The 21,821-nt window shown below is 34.3% G+C and overlaps 1 protein-coding gene across 23 annotated transcripts in view; it reads left to right on the top strand.

The window, feature by feature from the left end:
- Positions 1 to 21,821, top strand: part of HDAC9 (histone deacetylase 9) — a 739,528-nt gene that overhangs the window by 523,604 nt on the left and 194,103 nt on the right. For all 23 annotated transcript variants that reach the window (XM_053218342.1, XM_053218337.1, XM_053218355.1 and 20 more), the window contains 2 exons: positions 16,561 to 16,616; positions 16,861 to 16,948. In XM_053218342.1, the coding sequence (XP_053074317.1) occupies positions 16,561 to 16,616; positions 16,861 to 16,948 (144 nt within the window). The remainder of the gene's footprint in view (positions 1 to 16,560; positions 16,617 to 16,860; positions 16,949 to 21,821) is intronic.

Genomic DNA, 21,821 nt, shown 5'->3' with positions numbered 1-21,821 from the left:
TCTTTTCTAAGTTGATGTATCATGTTGACTGATGTGCAAATACTGAACCACTCTTGTATCCCTGGAATAAATTCTACTTGATCACCATCGTGAATAATTTTTTAATGTATTATTTAATTTTCTTCTTAATGTTTTGTTGAGGGTTTTTACATTAATGTTCATCAGAGGTATGGGCCTGTAGTTTTCTTTTTTTTTTTTTTTTTGTAGTGTCTTTGTTTGGTTTTGATATCGTGTAATGCAGGGCCCATAGAATGAATTTAGAAGTTTTTCCTTCTGTTCTATTTTTGGGAATAGTTTGAGATGAATAAGTATTCACTCTTATTTAAAAGTTTGGTAGCATTCCTCTGTGAAGCCATCTGGTCCTGGACTTTTGTTTGTGGGGAGGTTTTTGATTACTGATTCATTGTCAGTAATTCATCTGTTCAGATCCCTTTTTTTTCTTGTGGTGAGAGCACCTGAAATGTACTTTCTTTCTTTTTTTTTAAGTTTACTTATTTATATTTGAAAGAGAGACAGCGTGAGCAGGGGAAGGGCAGAGAGAGAGAAAATATCTCAAACAGCACAGAGCCCAGTGCAGGTCTTGAACCCATGAAACTCTGAGATCATGACTTGAGCTGAAACCAAGAGTTGGACACTCAACTGACTGAGCCACCTAGGTGTCCGTGAAATGTACTTTTTAAGAGTGTTGGTGTCTAATTGGGGATTTTTGCAGATATCTGTCTATAATTGATGTGAAATTGAATTCTAGAGTCAGAAAAATAAGCTTTGTGTTCCTTGAATGGTACATTTATTGAGACTTACAACAGTGTAAGTCTCTTTATCTCCTCCTATCTGTATTATTTTATCAGATATTTTACTTTTACACATATTATAGATCTCCACAACAAATTACCATTACAGTTGTTTCAGTATTTGAAATTTTTTAAAGGGTATGTTTGTATGTGCTTGTGTGTGTCTATGTGTGTGTCACAGAGAGGAAGGGAATGAATGAATGTGTGTATACATATATAATATAAAGATAGTTTATAAAATGTCTTTTATATTTGCCTGCATATTTAATCTTTCTGGTGCTCTGTATTCATGTGGGCAGATCCAGACTTCCATCTGGTATCATTTCCTTTCAGTGTAAAGAATTTCCTTCAGCATTCCTTGTATTGCAGTTCTGTTGGCAACAAATTCATCTTTTGTTTATAAGAAAATGTTTTTCTTTTCCTTTAATCTTTGAATGATATTTTCATTTGATATAGAATTTTATGTTGATCATTATTTTATAGTTTAAAGATATCCTTCCAGTGTTGTTTTTTACTTTTTTTTATTAATGATGAGAAAGCTATTACTCTTATAATTGACCTCTTTATTTAATGATTCAATACATCTTTTTTCTCCTTTTATCTCTTTTTTAGTAGTTTTGTGATTAACGATGGTTTTCTGATTTTATCCTGCTTGAGTTCATTGAGTTTATTGTGTAAAGTGGCTTTCTGTTTTTGATAAAATTTAGAGTTTTTAGGTAATGTTTCTTAAAACATTTTATCCTATTCTCTATATCATCTGATTCTTAGAGTCCACTTATGGTAGGGTCCCCTCCCTAAGGAGAGGAAAAAAAAAAAGAGAGAGAGAAAGAGAAAAGGAAAACAAACAAAAAACCTTCAAGGTAACCTGGTTATGCACCTACGTGACAACATCCCTCATGACCTTATAAACTGAGGCCACTTAATCAGACTGCATATTTGTGTCTGTTACCATTTTTGGGAGACAAAGAATTAGGACATGTATAAAAGACTATGCCACATCATATTCGGTGCTCAGTCCTTTAGGTACGAACCCAACTGAGCAGTACTGGCACAAATAAAGATACTTCCTGGAAATTAAAAAGCCTCAGTCTCGTGACTCTCTGTGCAAGAATACTGCTACACAATTATATGTTTATTTTATCATTTCACACTTAATGTTGGACTTACAGGGTTTGTTGATTTTCTTCAGTCTTTTTCTCTTCTCCTTATTTCTATTTGGATAATTTCTTTTGACCTATTTTTAAGTTCATTGTTGTTGTCATCTGTTGTATCCAAGCTGCCATTAACCCCATTACAATAATTTTTCATTTCACGTAGTGTATTTCTCACTTTTAAGATTCCCTTTAAGTTATTTTTATAGCTTCCAGATCTCTTTTGAAATTCTCCTCTTTAACATATTTCTCTTCATCATCCTTTCCTATAGATTGTATAACATGTCTATTATAATTATTTTAAAATCTTTATTTGATAATTCAAATATCTGAGGCACTTGTGGATATGTTTCAATTACCATATTTTTTACTTAATTAAGAGTCTTATTGCTTCTTTGCATGTCTTGTGATATTTGATTATATACTAGGCATTGTGTTTAAAAATCAGTAGAGACTAGAAAGGGTTTGCTTCCCTGGGATTTGATTCTTTTAAAATCTCTTCCTGTCCAAAGCTCTTCAATGATTTAAAGAAAAGTATGTTTTGTTTGTTTGTTTGTTCAGTGATTTATTATTAACTTTTGTAGGACTGAAGTTTTATACATCCTTTTTCCTTCTAATCAGCTGTGTATCTCCAAACAAATGTATTTTTGAGAGTACATTCAAGTTCTCTCCTGATTCACGTTTTCTCTCTCATTCTCCTAAGGGATAAATGTCACTAATTATAACAGGGGCACCTTAACTTACTTCTCTTAATTTATTCTTCAACTTAAAGTAAGTAACAAATATGTTACTAATATTCTCTCAGCACATCCACTGTGAATGGATATTTAAAGATCAGAAAAAGGAAGAAACCTTGGCACTTACATGTTTACTCTTATGGAACGCTGCTTTGTTCTTGACCTTCTCATCATCTTTCATACCAAGTGTTTTAACTTTTCTGCACACTTTTAAATTAGTCAGTTTAGACTGAAGGTAAAAGGTGAACCTACCTATTACTCAGATTGTTTGCTCAGGAACTAGGACTTGTTGCCTAGTTGGCCTGCCTGTGGTGTTCTACTGCACAGTCTGCTTCCTTCTAGGTTTTTATTTTACCCATCTGCTTTTCTGATGGCTAATATTTCAATTTCTAGTTTGTAGTTTTAACAACCTGCTCCATGGTAATTGGATATGCCTATTTCCAGCCTCTCCATCTGGTTCTTGGCTTTGGGCTGTCCATATTTCATTACTTATATGTAATTTTGCTCATACTGACTAAAAATTGTGTATCTGCCCTCAGACTCTATCTGTATCTCTGTCCCCTCTAAACTTTGCTGAGCTTTTCTCAGTCCCTGACACCTACTTTAGACTTTTAGTCAAAGTTCTAATGATATTTTAAAAATAACTGTGACATGGTGAAAGAATGCTTCCTAAAACAAATTCCAGGCTCAAAATTTGCATTTACTTACATTTTATACTGCTATATTTTCATTTCAGTATTTAAAATGTAGCACATTTATAATGGGGAAAAGATTCTAACTTACTTATATTTGTTTTTTATCTTTAAAATATTAAATTTGATACTTGCTGGTTTATGCCTCATGCAGATGTTGACTTTCCTCCTAGTTCAATCTCTGCAAAAGACATTGTTTTGCTTTTTGATACAATGTCCAAATCACACATATCATATTCCCTTAAAGAACATAAGTATTTTACACCACCTTTATAATTTTATATTGCAATAACTTTAATATGCACACCTACAGACTTGTCAAATGAAGTCTGATCATTTGTTTAGGTGTTTTTTCCACATGATGCTGTTATGTACATATTATAATTTAACTTCTTTGATTGAAGTTTTGATTCAGTTGCCTACCTTTGACTGAGTTGACAAATTTAATTGCTGGTATCCTTGTTATAGTATATAGTCATGGAGAATTAGAATTTAATGAAGGAATAAAATTTACAATTAGAGTTAGGAATAATATGACCAAATTTTAAAAATATCTACCTAAATAACCCAGACATTTGAGTAGTAGTTATAAAATGTACATTGCTACTCTTAAAATTTTTGAAATTTCACTTATCTAATTGAATAAATATATGTATGTACCAAAAGATACCAAGAATATTAGAATCACCATCGATTGAATGAAAATCTACTATAGTAAGATGTAAATATAGTGACAAACGTGATCTTAGCCATGGGGCATTTGTTGACATAATATTTCCCCCCAGTGTCATTTATTATCAAGTCTTGGTCATTACTATGCACTTACTATTTTTTAATATCCTATAATGATTATTATTATTATAATGACATATTGTTAAACTTACTATTATCCTCACAGAAGGCTATGATCATGATTTTTCCAGTTCCTAAAAGGAAAACAAACCCAGAAACTCTTTTGCCCCAATTCCTTTTGTTTTTCCGAAGTTTTTTCATATTGAGGCTCTATTTACATAATGAAAAATACCTGATTATTTGGTCAGTATGATCCAGAAACCAATCATGTCTCAGGGAGTTAAATTGTTGGACCTTGTGTCAGCTGAAACCACTGATTGTTAAATTAAACAAATAGCTTTTAGTGAGTTAATTGCCTCAAAAACCTTTCCTGTTGATCCTCTACCTCCCAACAGAAAATTCGTCATAGTGGATCTACTGTTACGATTTTCATACAGGCGTCAGCCTAAATTGTGTGTAATATAAGCACCATCAAACATCTTAAATGCCTTGTCTCTTTTCTACCAAGAGACTGGTTTTTCATGAGTGTGTTTATTCCTGTCTATAGCCATATCTTTGCCAGGCTTAAGGCTGTAGGCATTATGGGCCACAGATGCCAGCCTTCCTAAGAACTGTTTTCCAGTGCTGTCATCAAGCTTCTTCCTTCTGGATTCTTCAGGGAGCAGGGCTGGCAGCTGTGCATATGCTTTGGGGTCCACCATTCAGTTAAACTGCTAATGCTGGGCTCCTGTTTTCCTGGCTCCCTTGAGCTCACTCAAAGAAACAAAATGGTATTCCCATATGTCCCTTATTGTTTTCTTGGCAAATCTCCCTACCTCCTTTAACCTCCCAGACTCTAGTATGTAAGAGACAAACTTTCTTTGTGAAATTTCCTTTCCTCTGAAGCTGTAGATTAATAGCATTGATTCTAAAACAAACTGTCTTTTTATAAAATCCTTTTTAAGGCTGAAGTTAACTGGTTTTGAGGACTATATTGACATATTTCAAAATATTATGCATACCAGTGAATTGCAGTTAAAGGCAACCCAGAAGACTGACCTTGATTTACTAATTTCAATGTCAAATTTTATAAGTGGTTCAGATATTATTAGGAGATACCCACTGACTTAATAATGTTCAAGTATTCTACAGTGTAGTATTTTATCCTTACATTCCCGTTTAGTTCCTTCCCTTTGGAAAGAATCACAAAGCAAGATTTAATATTTTATTTATAGAATTAGGGGCACCTGGGTGGCTGAGCTGGTTAAGCATCTGACTTCAGCTCAGGTCATGATCTCACAGTTCGTGGGTTCGAGCCCCGCGTCGGGCTCTGTGCTGACAACTCAGAGCCTGGAGCCTGCTTGGGATTCTGTGTCTCCCTCTCTTTGCTCCTCCCTTGCTCACGCTCTCTGTCTCTGTCTCAAAAATAAAATAAACACAAAAAATGTATAGATAGAGTTAACAATAAAGATACTATACAGTACTTCTCAAAGACTAATGGAATTGAGTGCAAGTAGATAAAGTCTAGCATTTGTCAGTAATAGGTCTTTAAGATGATGTAATTTGATCCTTTTTTTTAATGAAGACAGACATGATAGGGCAAGCCAACTATTTACAGTGTTTAGTAGACTTAATGACTTTCTTTTTACTTCCAAATGAAATTTTATTTCAAGAATTGAAGGCTGGGAAGAGGAATATTCTACTCACATTATTGTTGCCATACTATAAAACATGTGGAACTATTTTTCATCACAGATACTAGGTAGTTGAAGAGGAAGACCTCAGAATACACAAAAGGTTTGCAATTACTATTCATTAGGAACTTTGAGTGGGAGCTGGTATAAGGCATGTTAAACAAATGTTAAGTTGTATCATATCCATAATGATCAACTCAAGATTGCAGGTTTTTTAACATCTTCTTAACACTCCTATACCTGAGCCATGCCTGAAAAGTGGAACCTGAGCCAATTGTTTCACAAACTCTTACAAGGAAAACATGTCAGGGAAGCAGGACAGGAGGAGTTCCTCTCTGTTTTTCTTTCTCTGCTCCTGAGTTGATTTCTGGTAATCTAAATCCCCAAATGCATTACCAGGAAGTGATAGGAGGGGAAGGAGTATTCTTTCAATTTTCATGAATGATCTTTCACCTAAAATTGTAACATCCAGTGATATCAACAAACATATTGTGAACAATTTCTTTTGAACAAATTTCAACTTTAGCTGAAAGTATGGACTTTCATACCACTATGTTGATTGAAATCAGCACCATTTTGGATGGGGAAACAGAGTCCACAAGTTCACATGAAACATCATAGATATTTCACAATGCGCTAGAGAATTTTGATGGACATTTTGCCTTACTCCACTTTACCTGAATCAGAAGGAAAGAAATAAATTGAATACTTAATGTAGCAAGATGAGTAGTGGTATTTATATTTTAAATCCTATTACAGAAAATATTATTACCCCACCACCACCAAAAAAAAAAGGGAAGGGAAGGGACTGGAGGGGAAGGGAAGGGGAGAGAAAAGAAGGAGAGGAAGGAAGGAAGAGAAAGAGGAGAGAGAGAGAAAAAGAGAAAAAGAAAGAAAGGAAAGAAAGGAAAGAAAGAAAGAAAGAAAGAAAGAAAGAAAGAAAGAAAGAAAGAAAGAAAACTAACCCATACAACAATTAAAACACCCAAAACAGGATCCAACAGACAGAATAATCACTTCAAGCAATGGTTTTTAAAAACCAAAATTTTACTATAATACAAAAACTTTAGGATTTTCTATACAAGTAAATGGTACAGAAGCATTATATCTTTACCATGTTTCTGACCTCTTCCCTCTGTGCAACTTAATATAAAGAACCAAAAATTTATTACTACAAATAAGTTTTAAAATGTGTCAAACCAGCTAATGCATGCTTTATTTTTATTACTCTTTTTAAAAAATTTTTTTAAATCTTTATTTATTTTTGAGAGAGTGAGAGAGAGACAGAGTGAGAGCAGAGGAAGAACAGAGAGAGAGGGAGACACAGCATCCGAAGCAGGCTCCAGGCTCCAAGCTGTCAGCACAGAGCCTGACACGGGGCTCGAACCCACGAACCGTGAGATCATGACCTGAGCCGAAGTCGTACACTTAACCGACTGAGCCACCCAGGCGCCCCTTTATTACTCTTGATCTATCATATAAAAGACTTGTACACTTGGCAAGCATGTTTCTTGAGATGTTAAAGAGGTCACTTAAGAGCATACAGATTTGTTGGGAGGTAAGTTGTGCTAGCCAGCATAGGCTAAATTTGAGATTCTGGTTGCTTTCAGCACTACTTTTTACTAGCGCCAAATAGCTTATTCACCAATATATTTGACAACTATAGTTATTATTTAATAGTAAAGTAGATTAAAATGTTTCCAACTATTTTTTAAATATATAGGTAAAGGAGTGTTTCTTAAAAGTCATTTTCAAAATTGATGCTGCATCAGTATGAATATAGAGTAGCTGGGGTTTTGGCTTCTAATGAAATATTTCAAGCACATAAACCACTGCCTATGAATTTCCAATTCAAAAAATGTATTGAAGTAATAATTCAACCATCACATCTTTACTTGGGAAAACATGCTGTAGAGTTTTTCCCTGGTGTTTTTCCATGTTTTCATACATGGTATTTCAATGAGAATTGATACATAAGTACATTTAGAAATACTTTAGTAGTAATAGGGAGGTAATTATTGAGTTCTAAATTAGCAGTCCATTTAAAAAGAAATTTTAGGGTTGATGGGGGTGGGAGGGAGGAGAGGGTGGGTGATGGGTATTGAGGAGGGCACATTTTGGGATGAGCACTGGGTGTTGTATGGAAACCAATTTGACAATAAATTTCATATATTAAAAAAAAAAACAAAAAACAAACAAAAAAAATAAAGTTCTAGGTTTTAAGTCCAAAAAAATAAAAAGAAAAATAAAAAAATAAAAAGAAATTTTAAAAACAGAATCAAATTAATTGGTTTGACATGCTCAATTAGTCTTTGGATAGTAGGCAGTTAAATTATACATAAAAAAATTATACATAAAACATTTTTTAAAACAGGACAGGTTTCTTTGATTTTGTTCTTATAGCTTCCAAAAACAGAGTTACATTGAAAAGATTAAAAGTCTAACATTTGGCCAACTACTTCTAACACAACAACAACAACAAGAAAAACACAATCTCTGGTCAGTTTATTAATATCACAGAGAATTTCTGTACTATGTACTGCAGTTATGTTTTTATAAAGAATAAATAAAATTATTAAGTTGCTAATGGGACTACAGGCTATATTACAAGTAGTTTAAGCTCTAGATCATTGTTAATATTTTTGAAATGTATACATAATTTTTACTTTTTTCTCTTTTGGATTCTATATGTATTGGCCTATTCTGTTATATAATGTGTTCTTGACTTTCTACATTACCCTCATCAGTTGTCATTAGGCCCTTATTTACCATGATTTCTGAAATCTAAATTACTCTATACAATTTGGAATTACTAATGGTTCTTACTATCCATCACATACCTACTTGGCCATGAGGATGTTAGAGAAATAAAAATAGACATTTCTCCTGTTCATGAGACCATCGTAATGAATGCAACAAATAAAAGGATCAGATTGTTTTACATTTTCCAAATTTTCATTTACCATCCATGTGAGGGCAAACTGAGCTTATGTAGAAGAATTTGACTTTGGTTAGGTGAGGTAAACAAAACAAAACAAAACAAAACAAAACAAAACAAAACAAAAAACCCAAATCTTTAATGTGGTTCTACTGGTTTGCTTACTGCCTGGGGAGGGTTTCACTGTGTATATAATGAATTAACAAAGTTTGGCATTTTGAGAAATTTGACCAGAAAATAAAAATAAATATGTCATCTGTTATGAAAATAGACAGTAGTCTAAAATGATTGGATTCATTTCCCTCTCATTCAAATCCAGTTTTACATATAGACAATGTCACAGATTCCCTCTCCATGACTATATATGGGAGCAGATAGTCTCCTGCATTTCCCCATATGATGACATCAGAGAACACATCCTTCTCTTTAACCAAGGAGAAGCATCCACAATACTGATCCAGACAACAACAATAGTAAAAATATGGATGAGTACACTCTGGAAACACCATTGCTGTTAGTGACTAAAGTATTGCCAAAACTCTATGATTAGTAATGTTCGTGATTGAAGACAATTTAAAACTTGAAAGAGATTTTTAAAATCAGATTCTTAAGATAAAATACATCTCCATTAAATTGATACAAAGTTACAGAAAAGTATTTCAGCATTTGTTTGCTTAGATTAACTACTTAATCTTCATAACTGAATAAAATACACATCAAGGAGTTTTTTCATGAAGTAAAGTAGAAAATTCAATAGGATATGAAATGTGTAGGTTTTACTACTATAATCTGAGATGCTCAGAAATTAAAGGACATTAAGTAAAGACATATGAACTTCAAGTTTTGAGAAAACTATTTTATAATGAAATGAAATGATTATTGTTAGCATTAGATGAGAAAATAATAAATTGATCATCTGAGTCCTTTATTGTATATAGGTTTTTTAATGTTATTGAGGCTAGTAGACTTTTGAATTTTTTGAATGTACAGTTAATTATTAAAATGGCTCATTGAGAAATATTCATTGAAGACATATATTGTTTTTTTAAAAATTTTTTTTAATGTTTATTTATTTTTGAGAGAGAGAGTGACAGAGACAGAGCATGAGTGGGAGAGGGGCAGAGAGAGGAGGAGACACAGAAGATGAAGTGAGCTCTAGGCTCCAAACTGTCAACACAGAGCCCAAAGTGGGGCTTAAACTCATGTACCATGAGATCATAACTTGAGCCAAAGTCGGACACTTAGCCAACTGAGCTACCCAGGTGCCCCATTATATATATTTTTGAGCCAAGGAAAACCCTGGTTCAAGTGGTATCCCATACATAAATCTTTTTGCATGGGGCGCCTGGGTGGCTCAGTCAGTTGAGTGACTTCTGCTCGGGTCGTGATCTTGTGGTTTGTGGATTCGAGGCTCTGTGCTGACAGCTCAGAGCCTGGAGCCTGCTTCGGATTCTATGTCTCTCTCTTTCTCTCCCTGCACCTCCCCCACTCACACTCTGTCTCTCTCTCAAAAAATAAATAAACATTAAAAAAAATCTTTTTGCCAGACAATAAAGGGTACAGAAAAATACAAAACAAATTCCTTGTTAAGAGGCTCATAATCCAGTGTGAAAATCCAAGATTTCTGTCAGAAAACTAGTGTCATTTTAAACTACTTTTGTACAATAGTTCATCAAATCACAGACTCCATTAATTGTAAGGAACAAATAGTTTATGTGTTTCTAAGAAAGAAGATGCTCCCATGTCTTTTTTTATTTTTCTTAGTTTATTTATATTTATTTTGAGAGAGAGGGTAAGGGACAGAGAAAGAGGAAGAGAGAGAGGATCCCAAGCAAGCTCTGCTCTGTCAGTGCAGGGGGCAACATGAGGCTCAAACTCATGAGCCATGAGATCATGACCTGAGCCAAAATCAAAAGTTGGACATTTAACCAACCTACTCAGCAACCCAGGGACCCCGATGCTCTCAAGTCTTAATACGCAGCTTCCCACAAAAAGCTGGGATGGAAAAGTTGGGATCTTTGAGATAAAGAAGAACTTACAGCAAGAGCAGATCAAAGAAATGGCCAGAGATAAGGACCATAATGGTATCTATTCACAAATTTATTTGATCATTCTTTACTGACCACTGGCTATCTGCCAGGCACTATGTAAATCTAGATGATAAAATGGTGATCCAAGTCATATAGGAGTGACCCCACTGTGGGGGCATTAATTATATAAGTTACAATAATCAAAAGTATAAAACAAATAACCACACTAAGGTATATTATTACAAACTAAGACAAGTTCTCAGAAACAAGGGTTGGCAGATCTCTAAGTACATATTACACAGGAAACTGATGCTGACCTACTGAGGCTCAAGGATGGTTTCTCTGCAGAAGTGATGTTAGAACTGAAATGTGCAGGTAAGGAGGTGTTATCTGGGTGAATGGAGAGAATACATAAGTGGAAGACATTCTATCCCAAAGTAGGAGCATGTGCAAAGTCCTGTGGCTAGGGGAAACAGGCTCATTGGAGGAAACAAAAAGCCACTGACTGGGGTGGAGAAAGCAAAGTGGATGGTGGTGCAAGGTGAAGCCGAAAAGGTGAGCAAAGGCCAGATTGTACAGTGTTCCTAGTTTTAAATGCTTGTTTTTAGGTGCCAGATATTCTGGGTTGGACTCCCAGCCCTGTCACTTGCCTAGGTATGAACCTTAAGCAAATTCTTTAATCTTTCTATGCCTTGATTTCCTCGTTCATGAAATGAAGATAATAATGTTATCTCCCTGCAAGAGTTGTTAGGATTATATTAGCAATAATAATAATCCACAATAATTATTATTTATCATATTTTTATTTATCAGGGAAGTATGTTGAAGGAAGAAAGGGACAAAGTAACTAGAAGTGTTTATGGACTGGATGTTTGTGCCCCAAAATTTATAATGTTGAAACTTTAGCCCTGCTAGGCTGTATATAAAGAAAGGGTCTGTGAGGAGGTGATAAAGGCTACATGAAGTCATAGTGTTGAGACCTTAATCTAATAGGACTAGTGTTCTTGTAAGAAGAGGAAGAGATTAGAATTCTCTCTCTCTCTCTCTCTCTCTGCCCTTGTGTATGTACACTCAGAAGAAAGTCCACATGAGGACTCTAGGAAAAAGTCAGACATCTGCAGGCTGGGAAGAGTTCTCAACACCAACCCAACCCTGCCAGACCTTAATCTCAACTTCTAGCCTTCAGAACTAGAGAAATTTCTGTTGTTTAAGCCCTCCAGCCTGTGGTATTTTGTTATAGTAGCCTGAGCAGACTAATACACCAAAGGAGTAAATTGGAGGAAAAGAGGGACAAGATATCTGAAAATATCTGCAAGGAAGTGAATATATTGATGGGCCCTGAATTCTAACCAGATAAGGAAGGAACTGAACATGGTGACAAGGATGAATGATGAATAGCAAAAGTTAAATAAAATCAGTGGATTGAAAGTCTTGGTGCAGTTGGGGCATTAAATGGAAAATAGGATTGTAGTAGAGTTGTATGTTTGACAGTAAGATTATGGAGTGGATGTCTCAATGGTAATGGCAAAGTCTAGTAGTATGACTGTAAATGGAAGATGGAGTCACTGATGATGAGGAGTCAGAGAACTGAGAAATCAAGTGTCTATATGTATGTATATTGAAGTCAATAAATAATTATTGGAGGAGTGATGGAGAGAAAGGCAGAAATTCAAAAGGCAGAATATTCAAGGAGTAGATAGAGATGTAAGTACATAGATTTGAGTGATATTTAGAAGCAAAATCAACAGGAATTGGTCATGAGTTAAAAGTAAATGGAGGAAGACTAGGGAGAGGGAGCCATTTAGGATAACTCATTAGCTTCTGTCTTGAGCCACTGGATGAATCACGGTATCATTGGTAGGTTAGAGAAGATCCGAAGTTTGATCTTGGATGTATTGAATTTGAAGTGAACTTGCAAGTGAGTATTTAAGTGAAAATATTGAGTAGGTGGACTGATATTTTGGTCTGGTTCAGTGCAGGGCTTACCCTGGAAATATAAATCTGTGAAGTATCTGATGATGGGTGGTGATTGAATCCACAAAAGTGGTGGGTGGCATTGCCTCCGAAGTCAGCGTGGACAGAGGAGAAGTCTAAGACTGAGTCCTGAGTACTTTCATTATTTAAAGGGCAAGCTGAGGAATATGAACATTCAAGGGAAGCTGATTAAGAAATGGAAAGAGAGATAAATAAACCTGGAGAACATGAAATCATGAAAGCTAAGAGAAGAGAGTGTTTTTGAAAGGAATATATAGCCAGTAGCATTTAAAGCTGAAAGGGTCCAGGTAGGCTGAAAGCATAACCAATATCTTTGGATTTAGTGACATGGAAGCCATTGGCAACCTTAGTAAAAATGTCTTTACTGGACTACGGAAGTGGAAAATAAATTAGAGGTAGGTAATTGAGGCAGAGGTGAGGATAAGGAAAAAGAAGACAGAAAGGTTGCCCACCATTTCAAAAATTTTGCTTGCTAAAAGGGAAGAAAAGTGTGGCAGTTGGAGGGATCAGTGGAGTGGAGGTATATAGTATAAATGTGTATATTTGTATAGTTTTGGTTAATATATATATATATATATATATATACACATATATATATTATTTTCAAGATGGTGGAAATGAGCTTGTTTAAATCTCAATTGTGTGTGTGTGTGTGTGTGTGTGTGTATATAATTTGGAATCTTAATATGAGTTTAATATGATAGTGAGAAAAACATAAATGATGGTGAAAACGTAGGAGGGAGTGGGATCCTAACTACAGGTGGTAAAATAGATTTTAGGAGGACTAACACTTCCTCTAATGTAACAGGAGGCAAAGGGAGCCAGACTGCCACAGGGCTCAGTTTCAGTCATCTTACTGTGTTTATCTCTTCTCTCTGTGTGTGATCTAATCCTTTTTTACAAGAAAGTATCGTGGGGGGTGGATGCAGCAGGCTTTATACTTTTAAAGCAGCCATGAGACACAAGGAGAACACCAGCTCTGTCTAGTACTGCATCAGGGTTGTGAGGTGTGAGAGAGGAAGCAGCTACTATTTGAACAAATTGTGGAAGAAGCAGCCCTGCTAGGCTTCAGCTAAGGAAAGGGGGGCCCTCAGAAAAGATGTGGAAAATGTTAATAAGAGCACAGTGGAAGCTTTGGATGGATCGTAATGATTGTGAAAATGTTTGCAAGAAGATAATTTTCAGCCCCAAATCAAGCAGTTTCAGAAGCAGTTTAGCAGAATGGTGGAGGTTGCTGTGGAAGATTATAAAGTGAAAGGCAAACGCCTCTGTCAAGGAATTTGGCTGTATGGGAGAAGATAGAATTCAAATTCTCTTTGTCTTCTTTTCCTCTGTAGTCTAGTTAATTATTTATGTGATTTTATTTCCATCTTGTTCTTTAACATGATTTCTATTCAGATTGATTTTTTTTGTACATAATACTTGATTTTTTTAAGTTTTATTTAAATTCCAGTTAACCTACAGTGTAATATTTGTATATACTTTCTAAAATCCTTTCTTCTGAGTCATTGTTCATATTTTTCCTCTTGCCCGGAATACCCTTTAAATAATTTCTTTACCTTTGTGAACACAGCTCTTCCTGGAAGACCAATTCAAATCTATCTCTTAACTTTCTCTTTGGTTTATTTTTTTTCATTATGAAATAATTAATGTTTGTTGTAAAAAAATTTGGAAAAGATATGAAATTATAAATTTAAACTAACCCACATGATACCATCACTCAGATATATCATAGTGTGTCTATTATTTTTAACACTAATATTTCCAAAGTTGATGTCTTTCTGTTCTACTTAATATTCGTAATAACATTTTAATGACTGTATAATATTCCATGGTATAGATGTACCATGGTTCATTTAAACATTCTTCTAATATTAGCTAACTTAGATAATTCCCATTTTTTCCTGTTGTAAATAAAACATTATCTTTTATATAAATACTTGTCTACAAAGTTAATAACACCTTTACGGCAAAAATCCTTTAAGTATTTTAGTAATTCAAAGCGTAAATGTTTTTAAAAGGCTCTGAATCTATAAAGATGGATTATTTTCCAGAAAGGCTATATTATCTTCTTCTAAGCAGCATTTTTGAGGATATAAAGTACCATTGCATTGTCAGTATAGAGTATTGCAAAAAATTCCAATGTCTTGGGTCAAAAAATGTTTTTCTGATAGGATTTAGTTTGCTTTTATTTGATAATTTAGTTGAATATTTTTTCATATTGATCACTGAATTTTTTCTTCTTTATAGCCCTTTACCTGTAAAACATACTAGTTTTAATTGAATTGTCAAAGATTATTAGTATTGTGAATCCAGTTACAGAAATTCATTACATGCTAATTACATTGCCATGTATCATATTTGTTATTTTCATCCTGTTGTTTTTCCAAACAGGATGTTTGCACTTATCATAATATGTACTTAATAATCTATCCCCAGAAGTCCAATAGCACACTAAAGCCTTATTCTACAATCTTAAAATTTCAGTCTCTTTAGTCTTGACTATTCATTAATAGTTTCTCTCATATTAGTCTTTTATTGCCAGACTGATAGTAAGTACCTTAAGAACAATAATAGGAAGTATGTTTATCATCATGTCTACATTTGTAATTGATATTGATTTGACTCCTAATTTGCTTCTGAGATTATCATTATCTATATGCTTATCAAAATATATAGCAAATTAGCTCATTGTATGTTGGTTACCATAATGTTCTAGAATATTTATGTAAATTTATGTATATTTAAAGTCCTAAGGAATAAATCATTTGTCTTGATACTATCTTTATGACTGCAGTAAGATTTGGAAAAAAAAATCCCTGGGGTGTATTAAAATTATTTCAAAAGTTTTAGGTTTCTATATTAAAAAAATATCTTTGAGCATGTTACTTGAATCATACTTAAGTGAAAGGTGGTGTGAACCATCTGATGAATGATTTTTTTTTTTCACATCAAGCAACCCAATTTTTCTGAGCATGCTGGCTTTGTAAGGATTTATAGTTCCTTGCCTTCATGCTGGAGTTACTTCAGCTTTCCGTGATGCATTCCAACTAATCTGGAGGTTAAGGCATTCCTTGATCATGGATAGATCTGATTGCTACTCAGCCCTGGAATTCTTTATAAAATTCCAGAATGTGGGCTAGAAATTGACTTAGGGAATCCAATAAAGTTGCAAGTCTTGGCAGTCATCCAAGCTAAATTTATAGACTGGAAGAAATATGGGCTTTCCATTGTTCTCTTTTTCACCTTTCTGGCGTTTCTTTTGTGTGTATGTGAGTGTGTGAGTATAAATTTATCATTTTGCTGACAATGGAATGGAAATAACCATTAAGAGAATCCGGCTAAAGAATTTTCACTTTGGATCTTCCCTGGTCTTTCAAAATTTTGACCCAAACCTGCACGAAGAGTGAATTTCTTCTCCCTCTGTACAATGTTGTTGTCATAAAATAAGAAGTTGTTCTTGAAAATGAATCATGCTAGGGTAACAGCTGACCTGCATATTTGCCAGTTAGGTACAACTCCCAAATCCCTGTTCTTCCCCTGGCTCAGTGGGAGCCTTCTTTTTGAGACATGATCTGAGAAAATGTGATCATATATATTGTTTCTGTTCACTCTATGAAATGACAATAGGGGCAAGAAAACAAGCTCTGAAATCTGTTACAGACTTGAATCTTTTCATGTGTGCCTGATGCTCTGTAGAACATGGAGATCCAAGCCATCCTCCCATATCTGATCACTGAAAACCTGTCTTGTTTTTACAGAATGGGTTTGCTGTTGTAAGGCCCCCAGGCCATCATGCTGAAGAATCCACAGCCATGTAAGTACCAGGGACTGTTGCCCATCTCCAAGCGCCACGGTTCCTGGCGGTCACCTGCCCCGTGCATGTCTCTGAAGCCTCTAATTGTTAGCAGATGGACTGAAAAATCTTGCAAGGTACTCCTAGAAGCAGATTTATGGCTTCAGAGATCATATAGCATTTTAAAAAATGCTCTGAACATTATTTATAATGGTTTTCCTGGCTGATTTGCTTTCTTATTTCTCTGTTCTTCTCTATTCCGCAGGGGGTTCTGCTTTTTTAATTCAGTTGCAATTACCGCCAAATACTTGAGAGACCAACTAAATATAAGCAAGATATTGATTGTAGATCTGGTATGTATTCCTGGCCAGAGCTGCATTTTCACTGACTTCAGATAAAAGGGAATGAATTTGTATTTCTCTGTTACGTTGTCTTGCTTTTAGCACTTGCAAACAACATCCTTTGAATGTGGAAACTCATTAAATTCAGGATTGCAGTTCTGAAACCATAAACATTCACGTTTCACTTTCATGGTGTTAACTGCAATTTAATGAGAAGAAGGCGCAGATCAGGGCAACTTTTATGATCCTTAAATGAATTGATACTTCCACAGTTAAAATAACCCAACAGAACCTGAATTTACTTTTCCCTGCAGAATATAGACTTTAAATAGTCAGATGTGCTGGAAAGAATGCTGTTGCTTTGGTAACCAATTGGCCACTTCCCCTGGTTAGCAATCATGTTGCTTGTTGTGCAACAGCGGTATTATTAAAACAAGTCAGCATGTCATTCTTTCTGAAAGATCTCAGATCATGTATGCCAGTTTGGGATGACTCCCAGCAGGAACCTTGAGTGATTAAAAGTCAGAGGCATTAGATTAGTCTTGCATTTTAACATGATGCATTCTTACACAATAGAGTTATAATTTGTTTAACAAATGGTTTGTTTAAATGCAGATGACACTTGGCATGTTGTCTATAGTATATTCATGAATAATGAGCTGGAGATCTGCCCCATACAAAAAGGCCAGCCCAGGAAAGGGCGAAAGAAAACTGACTGGTGATTTATGAGCCCCGTTTTCGGTTTGCCTCCAGTTCACGAGGAGGTGTAATAGGTTGTCTGACAAAGCATAGACAGGAAATGAACCCTGGCATCCAAAGCGAACCTGCTACATCTGCACTTAATTAATTTTTGCAGGTGATAAAAGATTTAAAGGCAAAATATGTTAAAAGTTTTTTTGAAGTGCAAGGCTTAATAGTCTAAATCTTGTTCATATCTGCACTCATAATTAAATCTTATTGGGAAGTCGTGGCCTCACCATCCAGCCCTCTGATTCAGTTAAGCAAACACACTAAAGGGTTTTAGAAAGCATGAACAAAGCCATGTGAAGAAATACTTAGTTAAATTGAAATGAAGATAAAAGGAATGAAAGACTGATAACTGTTTCTAATGCTGGGTAGGAATGGATGTTTTCCACATACTGCATCATAGCCTCCCTAGAAGCACTTTGGTGCTGAAAATTTTCCATGTATTTTCCAAATATGCTTGAGTTTCACTGTAGGTCATAGTTCACCATTAAAGAAATGTGTTGAAGGTCTAGATATACTACAGCAGCAAGGTCTTAAAGGTCTTAAAATTTTACAAAAATGAGAACATCAATACCTCTATTCCCATGTACATACAAAATGACATTTTCAATAATTGATAATTATAGATTTACATGATTTATAACCTAGTAAATTTAAAAAGTAATATAATATGCTTCTAGTACCATAAAGATAAGCCAAAAACTTGATGAAGACCAAGGATTGTAGGAAAATTTTTCTAAGTTTTCTAAATTTGTCAAAATTATGCAGGAAGGAGATTGGTAAACTGTTTGTCCTATCCTTAAAAATTATTTTAGTATTAATTTCTAAGGAATCTCTTCTATCATTTTATGGTTCTGTGAAGATAATCAATAACTGTTAAGGTCCCTTTGAAAACACATTTGTAATACCCAAACTCTAAAGTAATAAATTGTATAATCGACTTAAAAGCTAAAATGCCTTGCTTGTGATCGATACTTTGTACCTCATAGGATTTGTATATAAAATTTTGCTTGTTTGAACATGTGATGCATATCTATATTAAATATCTAATGTTTATATTCTTATATATTAATATAAGACTACTCTAGATAATTCAATATGATTTGTAAAAATAAATTGTTTGGTAGCTCCAAGGAATGTCCTATAAGCTTACTGGCCTTTGATTATAAATTTGCTCTATTATTCAATCATAAAGGATACTAATTTCCCAGCAGGCTATAGTAGAGGAGAAGTTTCTGTTTCAGATTCTCCAAATATATGAGGTTCTATCCAAAGGGTTGCCTCTGAGATCACCACCAGCCCACATATTCTAACTTTCAAGTCTTCCAAATTCTGCAGCTGCAGGGATACTTTGAGGAAATTCCCTTGTTTTCTTCCAGCTGCCGAGAAGGAAGTTTTAAAGTGCCACGTGGCTCAGAGACATCCGTTCTCCCTGGCTGACAGGTCTATTCTGCAAGTTAGCAAAGGAGAAGTGAAGGTTCTTCAATGGTACAATAATTTCATTCCTGCGTATCTGCAGTTATTCACTTTAGGCTAATCAGTGTGAACTAGCTCCACAATTCTTGGGCCAACAGAGGGCAAAACTACTCCACTGTCCAGCAGCTAGTTTCATCATTTTTATATGCCTAGTAAATAGATAAATAGAGATCCAGAGCTCTACTTCACCTCCTATTTGGGGCCACAGGCAAATTCCGAGGCGTTGAGTATTTTGGGCAGGAATGATTCTAGTTGATCTTTGGAGCTTATTCATTCCAATTCTCCTTCTGGGGAAGATTCCAGAGACATTCAGAGTGGTGAGGAGAGGGAGCAGGTGCACTTGCTTTTCAACTCGTAAGAAACTGTTCATTGTGTTCAGGGCATGAACCGTCCTAGAAAGTAGGATTTGCTTCCCTGACTCAGGTAGCTTTTATGCAATGTGACTTTCAATTGAAAATAAAACATTTAGACTTTCTTCATTAAAAAGTCACTTCAAATGTACCTAGATTTTGGGCAATTCTATTTTTAGTCAAGCACCAAATTTGACAAGAGAATTGTCACAGGTACCTGTTCTAGATAATTATAAGTGACATTAGCTGGCCAAATATATGATTTATTTAAAGCTGTTTAACATTATAATGAAAACACATTGGTCCTAAATCTTTCTAGAAAATAAATTTTCATAATATATTTTAACAAGTAAAATATTGAAATGATTTTTCATCATTTCTCAGTAAATCCTAGTAAATTTTGAGGCATTTAATGATTCATTTCATCTCATTATTGTAGTAATTCCTCACAACCAATAGTTTTCTTATATTAGTGTAGCATATATTTGTTGCTATGGAGAGAAAATATTCAGATCATACCTGAGTAATAAGTACTTTTTATAAATATTTTACAGCAGGGAAAGTTGGAAAAGTATTCTCAAGGTTATATTATAAATTGTTGCCCCAAACAAAAGGCATATTTGGACTTGTCTTTATTCCTAAATACTTTGTGAATATGAACATGGAATCAAAAATTTATCCAAGTATTTTTAGAATGGGTTTGTGTATTTTAATTATATCTGTTGGATCCGTATTATACTGTGGGCAAGATTAGATTTCTTATTCAGGAAAGTATGCAATAAGCACCCAACGCATTTTCAAGAGCAAATGATTTTATATATAAGACAATTTATCATCTTTTATTTGACCTTCTTAAATAAGCCTTTATAACATCACTAAAGAAACAAGAGTAATTAATGCCTTATTGTTCTGGTTTTCAAAATGTAGACCTATTTAGGGCCAGAACAATTTTTTCTTCCAATGCTGACTAAAACTTCTGTCATTGTAGTAATAATGCAAGCCTTCCTTCATTACTATTTTTTATAGTATTTTCTTTGCCCATCCTCTAGGTATCTAGTAGCAAATTAAAAAGACATTATGGTTTAGTTTCATTTTTGCTCACATAAAGGAAAATAGCTATACTATCTCTGCCTCCCTTTTTTTTTTTTTTGAACATTCACAAATCCCTGGATTAATATATTTTCACCAAGCTATATTTTCTCCTGATGTGTATGCCTTCAGCCACAAGTTTCTGGATGCATATTTTATGATTCCTTATATGATATATAATATGATCCCAATATTTTATCATTCCTTAATTGATTTTGGATATGTGTATAATATGAAAGGAGGAGACGATTAGTATATGTCTACACTGTGGATAGCAAGCTCAGTGCAGGCTTTCAGAAACCAGCAAAGTGAGACCTTGATGGTATTTAGTGAGAGAGTTCTGGGCTGGAAGTTGAAGACAAGTTATATAAACCTCAATAAAGAGCAATGATGACCACCAATCTTACTTCACACATTTGCTAAGAGGATCGAAGTGGTAATTAATGTAAAGTGTAAGTTAATATATAATGGTTATGAGTTTGGCTTTGGGAGTAAGAAGTGAATTCAAGATCCAGTCTTGCAACTTTTCCTCTGTATAGTCTTAGTAAATTACTGAAACTCTCTGAACCTCAGTCTACTTATCTTTTAAATTAAGGATAATATCATATACCTCATATACTTGTTATATAATCCATTCAGACTAGTTAATATAAAGTGTCTGACACAAAAGTTGTAGGGATCATTGTTGAAACTAGTAAGATTTTTACTGATACAAAATAAAGTACAATATAAGTACATAGTGACAAGTGACTAAAACTTTTTAAACAAAACTGGAAATTGTATATGTTGCACATGTAGCAGTAATGTTATTTTGAATACAAATATATAAGTTATTAACTTTTGAGAGTTGTCTGTGTTGTTTTGTTTGGAGATATTAGGAAGCATATTAATTGAGATTAACACTTGAGCTCTTTCAGTGAAGATAATTTAAAAAATGCTCTTAGTTTTCTTTTTCCCATTTCTTTTATCATTTCCAGCATGTATCTATCTCATAAAACAATAGAACCAGATAACTGTTACATTTTAAATCATTATCATATACAAATGTCCTAAGAATTTGTTTTCATTCATTTTAATGATACAAGCTGTTTTGTTTGTTTGTTTGTTTGTTTGTTTCTTTGTAGGAAGGGCAGTATGGTGTGGGGAAAGAAAAAAGAGAAGGAGGCTGGGGAAGAGAGCCATGATATAATATTAAAATTAGGCAGATTGGACAAGGTTGCATA

The sequence above is a fragment of the Acinonyx jubatus genome, chromosome A2 (genome assembly GCF_027475565.1).
Source record: "Acinonyx jubatus isolate Ajub_Pintada_27869175 chromosome A2, VMU_Ajub_asm_v1.0, whole genome shotgun sequence".
Lineage (NCBI taxonomy): Eukaryota > Metazoa > Chordata > Mammalia > Carnivora > Felidae > Acinonyx > Acinonyx jubatus.
This window is presented reverse-complemented; position numbering and strand designations above follow the sequence as displayed.